This window comes from Babylonia areolata, chromosome 18 (assembly GCF_041734735.1).
Source record: "Babylonia areolata isolate BAREFJ2019XMU chromosome 18, ASM4173473v1, whole genome shotgun sequence".
Classification (NCBI taxonomy): domain Eukaryota; kingdom Metazoa; phylum Mollusca; class Gastropoda; order Neogastropoda; family Buccinidae; genus Babylonia; species Babylonia areolata.
The window spans coordinates 8,363,217-8,375,871 of record NC_134893.1 but is presented as its reverse complement, the minus strand read 5'-3'; the positions used below and the strand labels follow the sequence as shown (position 1 = coordinate 8,375,871).

At 41.7% G+C, this 12,655-nt stretch overlaps 1 protein-coding gene across 1 annotated transcript in view; it reads right to left on the bottom strand.

Moving 5' to 3' along the window:
• Positions 1-1,563: 1,563 nt before the first annotated feature.
• LOC143293169 (uncharacterized) overlaps positions 1,564-12,655 on the bottom strand; it is a 22,292-nt gene continuing 11,200 nt past the window's right edge. The window contains exons 4-5 of the mRNA XM_076604093.1: positions 12,272-12,375; positions 1,564-3,282 (exon numbers count right to left, since the gene is read on the bottom strand). Coding sequence (XP_076460208.1) covers positions 3,010-3,282; positions 12,272-12,375 — 377 coding nt within the window. The 3' untranslated portion in view covers positions 1,564-3,009. The remainder of the gene's footprint in view (positions 3,283-12,271; positions 12,376-12,655) is intronic.

Genomic DNA, 12,655 nt, shown 5'->3' with positions numbered 1-12,655 from the left:
ATTCCACTGACATTCCCCAGCCTGCTGACATTCCCCAGTCTGCTGACATTCCCCATTCCACTGACATTCCCCATTCCACTGACATTCCCCAGTCTGCTGACACTCCCCATTCCACTGACATTCCCCATTCCACTGACATTCCCCAGTCTGCTGACATTCCCCATTCCACTGACATTCCCCAGTCTGCTGACATTCCCCATTCCACTGACATTCCCCAGTCTGCTGACACTCCCCATTCCACTGACACTCCCCAGTCTGCTGACATTCCCCAGTCTGCTGACACTCCCCATTCCACTGACACTCCCCAGTCTGCTGACATTCCCCATTCCACTGACATTCCCCATTCCACTGACATTCCCCAGTCTGCTGGCACTCCCCATTCCACTGACATTCCCCAGTCTGCTGACATTCCAGTCTGCTGACATTCCCCAGTCTGCTGACATTCCCCATTCCACTGACATTCCCCAGTCTGCTGACATTCCCCATTCCACTGACACTCCCCAGTCTGCTGACATTCCCCATTCCACTGACACTCCCCAGTCTGCTGACATTCCAGTCTGCTGACATTCCCCAGTCTGCTGACATTCCCCATTCCACTGACACTCCCCAGTCTGCTGACATTCCAGTCTGCTGACATTCCCCAGTCTGCTGACATTCCCCATTCCACTGACACTCCCCAGTCTGCTGACATTCCAGTCTGCTGACATTCCCCAGTCTGCTGACATTCCCCATTCCACTGACATTCCCCAGTCTGCTGACACTCCCCATTCCACTGACATTCCCCAGTCTGCTGACATTCCAGTCTGCTGACATTCCCCAGTCTGCTGACATTCCCCATTCCACTGACATTCCCCAGTCTGCTGACATTCCCCATTCCACTGACATTCCCCAGTCTGCTGACACTCCCCATTCCACTGACATTCCCCAGTCTGCTGACATTCCCCATTCCACTGACATTCCCCAGTCTGCTGACATTCCCCATTCCACTGACATTCCCCAGTCTGCTGACATTCCCCATTCCACTGACATTCCCCAGTCTGCTGACATTCCCCAGTCTGCTGACATTCCCCATTCCACTGACACTCCCCATTCCACTGACACTCCCCAGTCTGCTGACACTCCCCATTCCACTGACACTCCCCAGTCTGCTGACATTCCCCATTCCACTGACACTCCCCAGTCTGCTGACATTCCCCAGTCTGCTGACATTCCCCATTCCACTGACATTCCCCAGTCTGCTGACACTCCCCATTCCACTGACACTCCCCAGTCCGCTGACACTCCCCAGTCTGCTGACACTCCCCAGTCTGCTGACACTCCCCAATCCACTGACATTCCCCATTCCACTGACACTCCCCAGTCTGCTGACACTCTCCAGTCTGCTGACACTCCCCATTCCACTGACATTTCACAGTCTGCTGACACTCCCCAGTCTGCTGACACTCCCAGTCTGCTGACTCTCCCCAGTCTGCTGACATTCCCCACTCTGTTGTCTGCTGACATTCCACAGTCTGTTGACACTCCCCAGTCTGCTGACATTCCCCACTCTGTTTTCTGCTGACATTCCACAGTCTGTTGACACTCCCCAGTCTGTTGACATTCCCCACTCTGCTATATGGTGACAATGCCCACACTCTGCTGACAATGTCCAGTCAGCTGACGTTCCCCAAATTGCTGACAGTCAGCGAAGTGCATCTCAGCTTAAATATGGCGCAGAACATGAGTCGACGGCTGAGTCACGAGGATCGTATAACCCACCTTCTTTTTCCCCTCGCCCCCCCTCCCCCTCCCCCCTCCCAAAACCCCTCCAAAGTCCCCTTGTGCTCCCATTTCTTTCTTATTTCCAGTTCTCACCCCTTTGCCCTGACCTGGCCATCCGGCTCTGGTCGGTGAAGAGAAGTGACCACGTGTGGGACTGCAAAGCTGTCTGTGTCAACACTAAGACACAATCTTAGCATTTGCTTTAAAAATGGAATTAAAACTTCTTAAATGTTCTACTTGGGTTCATGACTTCGTCTGTGTGAGAGGGTATGCCCTTTCCTCATAAGGTAAGGGGCAACAGTGTGGACCAGTCAAAAACACAGTCTGCATTTATATGTATAGCCTATGATCTCTGCGTTTCCAACGTGCAGGTCCTTGAAAAAACAAATGACCATTAGTGTTAGAGTATCATTCATATCCGTTGTTTGAAATGTCACAAATACAAATCCTGAAATATGACAGACCCGGAAAAAAAGCATGCAATACTTTAAGAAAACCATGTAAACTGAAGCCGCCAATAGCCATACTAAGTATTATGAATATATCAACATTGTACTTGAATAGACAGTTTTTTTCTTGTTTGTTCAGTAACAGTCAACTTGCCGATGGTCACACGCATGAGTTGCTGTTTTTGCAATAGCGAAAAAAACCAAATCAACATTTCTTTGAGCCATGACCAAAATACACATGTTTTACATAGAACCAGTCAGCTGTACTTGGCTTCAGTAGAAAAATAAAGCATTAACAATCCAGCCCTAGTCAACAAAGTGTTTACTGATTAGGCTTTTTTCTTTTTTTCTTTTTTTTTTCACCAATCAAAACAAAACAAACAAAAAAGCCGCTACAACGACTGGATGTACGCCTGTAATTTTTTTTTTAATATCTTGCAAAGCAAGGGCATTTTCACCATCGCAATAATATCATTATTACTGTCGTGATTAGAACTATGCACAAAAAACCGACGAAAATGTGATGGATTGCTTTTTGTTAGTTAGTTTGTTTTTGTTTTATCTATTGGTTGTTAATTTTTGACAGATATGGTTAGCATTTTTCACATACTGATATTTATTTGAAACACATTTGACAGTGACACCCGATTTAATTCTTTCGAAATGGGAATTCCCATTCTGGTTCTGAATTGCAATCAGTTCACCTAGATTGGACATGCCCGTTCTGGCTCTGATTTTTCCTGTCCACGAGTCCACTACCAAAGACCGTACACACACACAAAGAGGGTCTTTGCTACCACTACTCTATCATGATCTTATTGGACTGGGGATGTCCGTTGTTGTGGTTCTGGTTCTGGTTGCTGTCCAGCTTGCCCAGGCCGCTGTACTTGTCCACGTCTTTGCTCTGCTGGGCCGCCTTGCTGTCGTTGTCGGGCCCCTCCTGGTCCAGCGGGGCCACTTTGGGAGCGAAGCGCAGCTTGAAGTTGGGGTCGTGGCCGCTGCCCAGTTCCGACACGTCCCACACCTTCAGGCAGCCGTCGTAGGAACAGGTGAAGAGCCGCCCTTCCACCATCTACAGGATGGGAAAAAAAAACACACAATGTGGTTTTGTATGTATATCTATCTCTTCTGAGAGGTGTAGGTATGTACATTACATATGGAGCAACCATTTATCATGATAAAGAAGAGGAAACAAAGAAAAGCATTTTACGTGACATGATAGCAAACAATCGGTTAGGTGTTGAACTTATGATCCAGTGTTCACTAGGGATCAGGACCCGAGGCCCCCCGTTTCGGCATGGTGTTGTGTCCTTGGCAACGACACTCCACCCAGATGTAAAATGAGTACCTGAATTCGGATGGGAAAGGTTAAAACGGCGCGCGGAAGGGAAGGATTTGCCCTACCTTCTTTAGCCCAGCCCTAGACAGTGCATATTATGACTTTACTGCCGCTATGGGGTTAAAAGGTTATGGGATCTTTAAACTAACCTTTAACTTTTAGTAAACAGGTTCGAGGATGAAATGATTTGTGTACAGACACATATGTTTAAACACACACACGCGCGCGCACGCACACACACCGCACAAGCATATACATATACTAAAAGTAAATTATATATATATATATATATATATATATATATATATATATAAGCAATTTATGAATTTCAAAACGGCAGTCTGGACACTAATAATAAATAACACATGTAAGACTCAGTTGTGTTTCTGTAAAACCAAAGCACCATTAAGCATATACAATTGTTCTCGTAGCAGTTTGTACAGTTTCTAAAACAGTTATTTAATGATTTTGAAATATATCCATTTGATAAACACAGCATAAAAATGGCTACAGATAATATCTTATTATTATTATCAGTTTTTATGAATTCCATTCCTTTGTTGAACGGTGCATTATAGTTTAAAAAACAACAACAACACCAACGTGACATAGCCTGTTGTGTGCACAACCCAAAGGTGAAAAAAGCTGGAATCCCAATGAAAATATGAACATAACACAAAATAAAATTGATTGAAGAGAGATTCACAAAAGAGGAATCGATACATATATCTGATTTTAAAAGGAGGTATGAAAGTCAGAGACAGAGACAATGACTAACAGAAAGAGAGGGAGACTGAGACACAGAGAGAGAAAGACAGAAATAAAGAGAGTAAGACACAGAGTGATAGGTATATTGGGGGAGAGAGAGAGAGAAAGGGAATACAGAGAGAGAGTGAGAAACAGACAGAGAGTGACAAACACAGAGAGAGAAAGAGAGAGAGAGAGAGAGAGAGGGGGGGGGGGGAGAAGCAGACAGAAAAACAGATAAACGGAAATTTCAAGGATAAAAACATAAAACTCTGTCAATGGCGTGCATGATAGGCTTACAAACACAGTGATGCAGCAAAGACAAACTGAATTAATTATTTTTAAAAATATGTGAAAAAGACCTTCAGTATGTACCATTACAAAAAGTGATCATTGATTGTAAACAACAACAACAACAACAAAAATCAGCAGTCAACAAAAGACTTCTTTTTTCAATCTGCTGGCTTGCCACAGCATTTCATGCCCCCTCACCCCGCCCCCTCTCCCTCCAGTGAGGAAACTATAAAAACTAAACAAACCATCTCCTCCATGTCAAAAACGATTCATGCGCATGCGTGAAACAACACAGGGGAAATAACCTGTCTACCTGCAAGTTCGTGACGATGCCTTCATGACCTTTGAACACCCTTACCAAGGCCCCTGTCCGAGAATCGAAACACCGCGCAAGGCTGTCTCCGCTCGCTGTGAAAACTGAAGCCAGAGATGGGTGGAGAAAGATCAAATAAAATACAGGAACGACAAAAAGAAAACCAAACAACACACCCGCAACGTAGATATGGACACGCTATGTACATTCACAATGTCAGTATGGCACATGAACAGGACAGTTCACACGTTACACTTTATTAGAACACGACTGGGCCACACGTTATCAGAACAGCTCTCTATACGAAACATCCACAGTGTGTTAAAACGATGAATGAAAGCAATGTTTACAGACCCCAACAACAACATCCAAACCTGGACGAATGTGTGCATAAAGCATAAAAATAAAGCAATACGCAATGTAACTCAGTTATCAATGAAAACAATATATAGAAACGGAGAATGAAAGCAGCATGTACAGACGTTGGATGAAAGCAACAGACGTTGGATGAAAGCAGCATGTACAGACGTTAAAGACGGTGAATGAAAGCAATATGTACAGACGTTGAATAAAAGCAACATGTACAGATGTGAGCAATATGTACAGACGTTGAATAAAAGCAACATATACAGACGCTGAATAAAAGCAACATGTACAGACACTGAATAAAAGCAACATGTACAGATGTGAGCAACATATACAGACGTTGAATAAAAGCAACATGTACAGACGTTGAATGAAAGCAATATGTACAGACATTGAATAAAAGGAACATGTAAAGACGTTGAATGAAAGCAACATGTACAAACGTTCGTTAAATGAAAGCAACATGTTCAGACGGTGAATGGAAGCAGTATGTACAGACGATGAAAGAATATATATCTGGAGGAGATGAATGAAAACAATATGCAGAGATAATAAATCAAAGCAATATGTATAAACGATAAATATGAGCAATATAAAGAGACGATAAGTGCAAATCAATATGTACGGATGATGAAGATAAACAATATCTACATACTTTCAATGAAAAAAATGTATACAGACTATCAATGGAAGTAACAGAAATATCTTCAAACTTTCGATAAAAGAAATATAATCATACAGACTATCAATGAAAGAAATATCTACAGACTTCCAGTGAACGAAATAGCTTTAGACTCTCAGTGAAAGAAATATCTCCAGACTTTCGATAAAAGAAATATAATTATACAGACTATCAATGGAAGATATATCTTCAGATACTCAATGAAAGAATTATCCTCAGACTCTCAGAGGAAGAAATATCTTCAGACTTTCAATGAAAGCAGTAAAAGAAATGTCTACAGACTTTCGATGAAAGAAATATCTTAAGACTAGCAGTGAAAGAAATACCTTCAGACTTTCAATGAAAGCAGTGAAAGAAATGTCTACAGACTTTCAATGAAAGAAATATCTTTTGACTCTCAGTGAATGAAATATCTTCAGTCTTTCAATGAAAGAACTATCTTTGGATATGGACTCTTAGTGAAAGAAATATCTACAGACTTTCAAAGAAAGAAACATCTTGACTCTCAGTGAGAGAAATATCTTCAGACTTTCGATGAAAGAAATATGATTATACAGACTTGCGATGGTGGCTTTTGGGAGGGGAGGAGGGACGGGAGGAATAGAATCTTCTATTGACTTTCTCCCCCTCCCCTCCACAGGCCGCTCCTTTCAAGATGACTTGCGTCAAAAGCGATCACAGCGCAATCAGCAATCGATAACACTCGTTCGATGTTGACACTGAGCTGACTGACCTGAGGGGAGTCAACAGTGTTGAAAACAGGCGAGACACGTCAACTCCCATGGCGTGCCGCCGTGGTTTTGAACCCAGTTTCCATAGCATCTTCTATCGATTTCTGTGTGATAAAGTTTCCCCGCTTGCTTGTCTGCTTCTTCGGGACTATGGGCTTTGGGAATAAACACGCACATCCGAAGCGCTCAGTCATGTATACACACACGCCCGCGCCCGTGCGTACACACGCGCACGCCCGCGTATACACATACTTGCACATGTTTGTAATGTTTGTACACATATACACGCGCGCGCGCGCACGCACAAATACACTTTTTTTTTTTAAATTACAAAATGTTTATCTCCCAAAAGCCACACACACACACACACACACACACAACACGAGAACAAACATATCTGAAACTACATTCCTGATTGAAAAAGGTAGGTAAAGCAATAGATAGATAAATAAACAAATGGATATATTTTTAAGCAATCACCACTGAATATATCATGCACACCGCATTCACAACACACAAGTAATTTGAATCCGTAAACGCCACATATAAAATACATAGTTCATGGAATCGCTATATACTTTGTGAAAAAGGCCTGTTTGGAGCAGAATGCCATTACCGCCTTTTTTTTCTTTCTTTTTTTTTATTGTTTCTGGCTTTTGTTTAATTATTTTTTTCTCCAAACGGCTGATCCTCGTCCCGAGTGATGATTAAAATTAGCTGGAGAAATACCGCCCCCTTCAAGTAGTTTTGGATTTAATCGCTGCGGTTTTTTTTTTATACCTGTTTAATCGTTACGGGGTATTTTTACCTCTTAAATCATTACGGGGTATTTTTACCTCTTAAATCATTACGTGTTTGCTTTTGTTTTTAACCTCTTTCCTTCCTCCGTACGCTCCCTGTCTCTCACACACACGCACACTGTCCCCTCCCCATATTACCCCACCCCGCTACCGCCCACACAATCCTTACATTCCAGCAGTACGTAGCCTGTCTGGCAGGTTTATAACGCACTATTGATCTTTGTCATGGAAATATTCTTAATCCATATCACTCCCGTCTGCTTGCGAGACCATCAGCATGCAAGTCTGACCATCCTATCTCACTGCCTAAATATAGACTACAGGTCAAAGGAGCAATGTCGTGTGTGTGTGTGTGGTTTTTTGTTGTTGTTTTTTTTCAGAAAAAAATTGCGTCATGTTCGTTCAATGACAGCGCTAAGGAACAAAGCTATGGTTTCAAAACAACTGACTAGAATACGACTGGGAAACTAAACGATACTCTTCAAACAATTGACTGGAATACCATTGGGAACATAAACGATTGTTTTGAAACAAATGAAAGGAATATGTACAACATATCCCAATAACAAGCGATGAGTTACCGCAGAACTTCTGACGAGACAAGACAGAAATGATGTATCTTAGTCGCAGGCCACGGAGAACCACAGAGCACTTGTATTTCAGTATCAAGCTGGGAGCTACAGAACAGGGTATCTCAGTAACAAGCTATGGTGAACCACAAAACAGAGTTTATCAGTAACAAGCTATGAGGAACTACAAAACAGAGTATCTCAGCAACAAGCTATGAGGAACTACAAAACAGGGTATCTCAGCAACAAGCTATGAGGAACTACAAAACAAGTATCTCAGCAACAAGCTATGAGGAACTACAAAACAGAGTCTCTCAGCAACAAGCTATGGTGAACCACAAAACAGAGTCTCTCAGCAACAAGCTATGGTGAACCACAAAACAGAGTCTCTCAGCAACAAGCTATGGTGAACCACAAAACAGAGTCTCTCAGCAACAAGCTATGGTGAACCACAAAACAGAGTCTCTCAGCAACAAGCTATGGTGAACCACAAAACAGAGTCTCTCAGCAACAAGCTATGGTGAACCACAAAACAGAGTCTCTCAGCAACAAGCTATGGTGAACCACAAAACAGAGTCTCTCAGCAACAAGCTATGGTGAACCACAAAACAGAGTCTCTCAGCAACAAGCTATGGTGAACCACAAAACAGAGTATCTCAGTAACAAGCTATGAGGAACTACAAAACAGAGTATCTCAGTAACAAGCTATGAGGAACTACAAAACAGAGTATCTCAGTAACAAGCTATGGTGAACCACAAAACAGAGTATCTCAGTAACAAGCTATGAGGAACTACAAAACAGAGTATCTCAGTAACAAGCTATGAGGAACTACAAAACAATTATCTCAGTAACAAGCTATGAGGAACTACAAAACAGAGTCTCTCAGTAACAAGCTATGAGGAACTACAAAACAGAGTATCTCAGTAACAAGCTATGAGGAACTACAAAACAAGTATCTCAGTAACAAGCTATGACGAACTACAAAACAAGTATCTCAGTAACAAGCTATGAGGAACTACAAAACAAGTATCTCAGTAACAAGCTATGAGGAACTACAAAACAGAGTATCTCAGTAACAAGCTATGAGGAACTACAAAACAATTATCTCAGTAACAAGCTATGAGGAACCACAAAACAGAGTATCTCAGTAACAAGCTATGAGGAACTACAAAACAGAGTATCTCAGTAACAAGCTATGAAGAACTACAAAACAAGTATCTCAGTAACAAGCTATGAGGAACTACAAAACAAGTATCTCAGTAACAAGCTATGAGGAACTACAAAACAAGTATCTCAGTAACAAGCTATGAGGAACTACAAAACAAGTATCTCAGTAACAAGCTTTGAGGAACTACAAAACAAGTATCTCAGTAAAAACAAGTATCTCAGTAACAAGCTATGAGGAACTACAAAACAAGTATCTCAGTAACAAGCTATGAGGAACTACAAAACAAGTATCTCAGTAACAAGCTATGAGGAACTACAAAACAAGTATCTCAGTAACAAGCTATGAGGAACTACAAAACAAGTATCTCAGTAACAAGCTTTGAGGAACTACAAAACAAGTATCTCAGTAAAAACAAGTATCTCAGTAACAAGCTATGAGGAACTACAAAACAAGTATCTCAGTAACAAGCTTTGAGGAACTACAAAACAAGTATCTCAGTAAAAACAAGTATCTCAGTAACAAGCTATGAGGAACTACAAAACAAGTATCTCAGTAACAAGCTATGAGGAACTACAAAACAAGTATCTCAGTAAAAACAAGTATCTCAGTAACAAGCTATGAGGAACTACAAAACAAGTATCTCAGTAACAAGCTTTGAGGAACTACAAAACAAGTATCTCAGTAAAAACAAGTATCTCAGTAACAAGCTATGAGGAACTACAAAACAAGTATCTCAGTAACAAGCTTTGAGGAACTACAAAACAAGTATCTCAGTAAAAACAAGTATCTCAGTAACAAGCTATGAGGAACTACAAAACAAGTATCTCAGTAACAAGCTATGAGGAACTACAAAACAAGTATCTCAGTAAAAACAAGTATCTCAGTAACAAGCTATGAGGAGCTACAAAACAAGTATCTCAGCAACAAGCTATGAGGAACTACAAAACAAGTATCTCAGTAAAAACAAGTATCTCAGTAACAAGCTATGAGGAGCTACAAAACAAGTATCTCAGCAACAAGCTATGAGGAGCTACAAAACAGAGTATCTCAGTAACAAGCTATGAGGAGCTACAAAACAAGTATCTCAGCAACAAGCTATGAGGAGCTACAAAACAGAGTATCTCAGTAACAAGCTATGAGGAACTACAAAACAAGTATCTTAGTAACAAGCTATGAGGAACTACAAAACAAGTATCTCAGCAACAAGCTATGAGGAACTACAAAACAAGTATCTCAGTAACAAGCCATGGGGAACCACAAAACTGTTGCCGTCGTCCCTCATCACTCCTCTTTCGGTTTAAGTCAGATGTCACCGAGGGTGAACGGACTTGATACCCAGCAAATCAAATCCGGAGATGCGGAGAAGGACAGTTGGAAGATGTCAAGGGGATGAAATAAAAGCACAATGATCACAAAATAAACAAGAAAAGGATGAAGTGTAACAAATCCTACACAAATAGTAGGATACAATACGAGCACACTGAGCACAACATAAACAAAGTGACGAAAAATTAATATACAACAAAGTGTTGCTGCAATACGAACAAACTGAGCACACAACAATTAACAGAAGATGCAGAAAAAACAAAGTGTATCGAAGGGTGAACAAAATACGAGCACATTCAGCTTAAGACAAATAAACAAAAATACGAAGTGTAACAAAGGTTTGATACATTATAGCACACCCAGTACAGAAAACAAGAAGAAGAAGACGAGGCATGACAAAGGGCAGAGAGCCCCTTGAGCACCAAAAGACACAAGCCCCTTGAGCACAAAAAGACACAAGCCCCTTAAGCACAAAAAGACACAAGCCCCTTAAGCACAAAAAGACACAAGCCCTAAGCACAAAAAGACACAAGCCCCTTAAGCACAAAAAGACACAAGCCCCTTGAGCACAAAACAAACAGGAAAAGGATGAAGCATAACATAGGTTTGACCACACTGAGTACTTGACGATGAGTCGAGAATGCAGACTGTAACAAAAGCGTAGAATTTTCCGAGGTCATATGCAGATAAGAAGTCACACAATAGTACAGCGACTGGTTGACGACTGAGTGTGATGGTATACGCTGTTAGAACTAACCATTTGCTTTAGGGTAAACAATAATGCTAGGGCAAGACCAAAGAACCTGCATGCAGGTATAGAACAAGGTGAGGATAGACTGAACCATCTGCATTCAGGCAAAGAACAAGGTTTGGGTTCGACTAGTCAACTGCATTCAGGCCAAAAATAAGGTTAGGTTAAATCCAAACAATGCGCTTATAGGTAAAGAATAAGATTGGTGTTACGATTACACCAATCCACCTGCATACAGGTAAACAATAAGGTTAGCGTTAGAGCAAACCACCTGCATTCAAGAATAAGATTAGGGTTTAACGAAACCACCCGCGTTCGGGTAAAGAATAGTGTTAGGGTTAGACCAAATTATCTCCATGCAGGTAAAGAACAATGTTAGGATTGGACCATACCGACTGTTCTCAGGAAAAATAAAAGGTTAGGATAAGGCCAAACCACATGCAAACTGGTAAAGAAATAACATTACTTATGTTTAGACTTAGGGTAAGACCAAACCACATGCAAACTGGTAAAGAAATAACATTACTTAAGTTTAGACTTAGGGTAAGACCAAAGGACATGTAGGTTTACAAAACGGTCTGGGTTGGAGTCAGCCAAAGCTACCTGCATGTACAGGTAAACAATAAGGCTAGGATTAGGGTTACTACAAACAAAAAAACATAAAAACAAAAAAAAAAGAAAAAGGCGGCAATACAAGGGCATCCAGGAGTCATGACCTGGGTGCGGCCCGGCCCCCTTGGAGTGTAAGGAGTTAAGGGCCGAAACACTTGACTGAGAGGGGGGGCTTCTTCTCTGAAGACCTTGTACTGTCCAGCTCTCCTTAGAGCTTCTTACCACTACAAACCAACTGAATGCAAGCTACAAAAAAGGGGGTAGATAGAGAACGTAGGCAAAAAAGATGAAAGAAAAGGAGACCAATGGTAATTCTTTTTTTGAATGTGCCAGAGAGGGAGTATTAGGAGGAAAGCAGTGACCTGCATGGCAGTGACGGTGCTGTCGTGACCGGGCATGATTCGTAGTATCTCCCCTGTCTTGGCGTCGAACACCCGGCACGAGGCATCCCCACACCCCGTGAACACTGCACGTGCACAGACCACCACGTGCAAAGGCCACGCCCACATGCCACGTGAGAAGAAGAAAAAATTACAGCAAGTGATGTGAAGAAAGAACATACCATCATGCATTTAAAAAAAATAATTATTGTAGCATGAATAACAAAGACGCATACAGCATGCATGTAGTGAGCAGGACACAGAAAACCGGGACACACTGCACAAAGTGACTGAGAGATACGTCAGACCAAAACGGATGATTTGATAACACAATTAGCATTCAACTTGTGACAAAAAGGATAACTT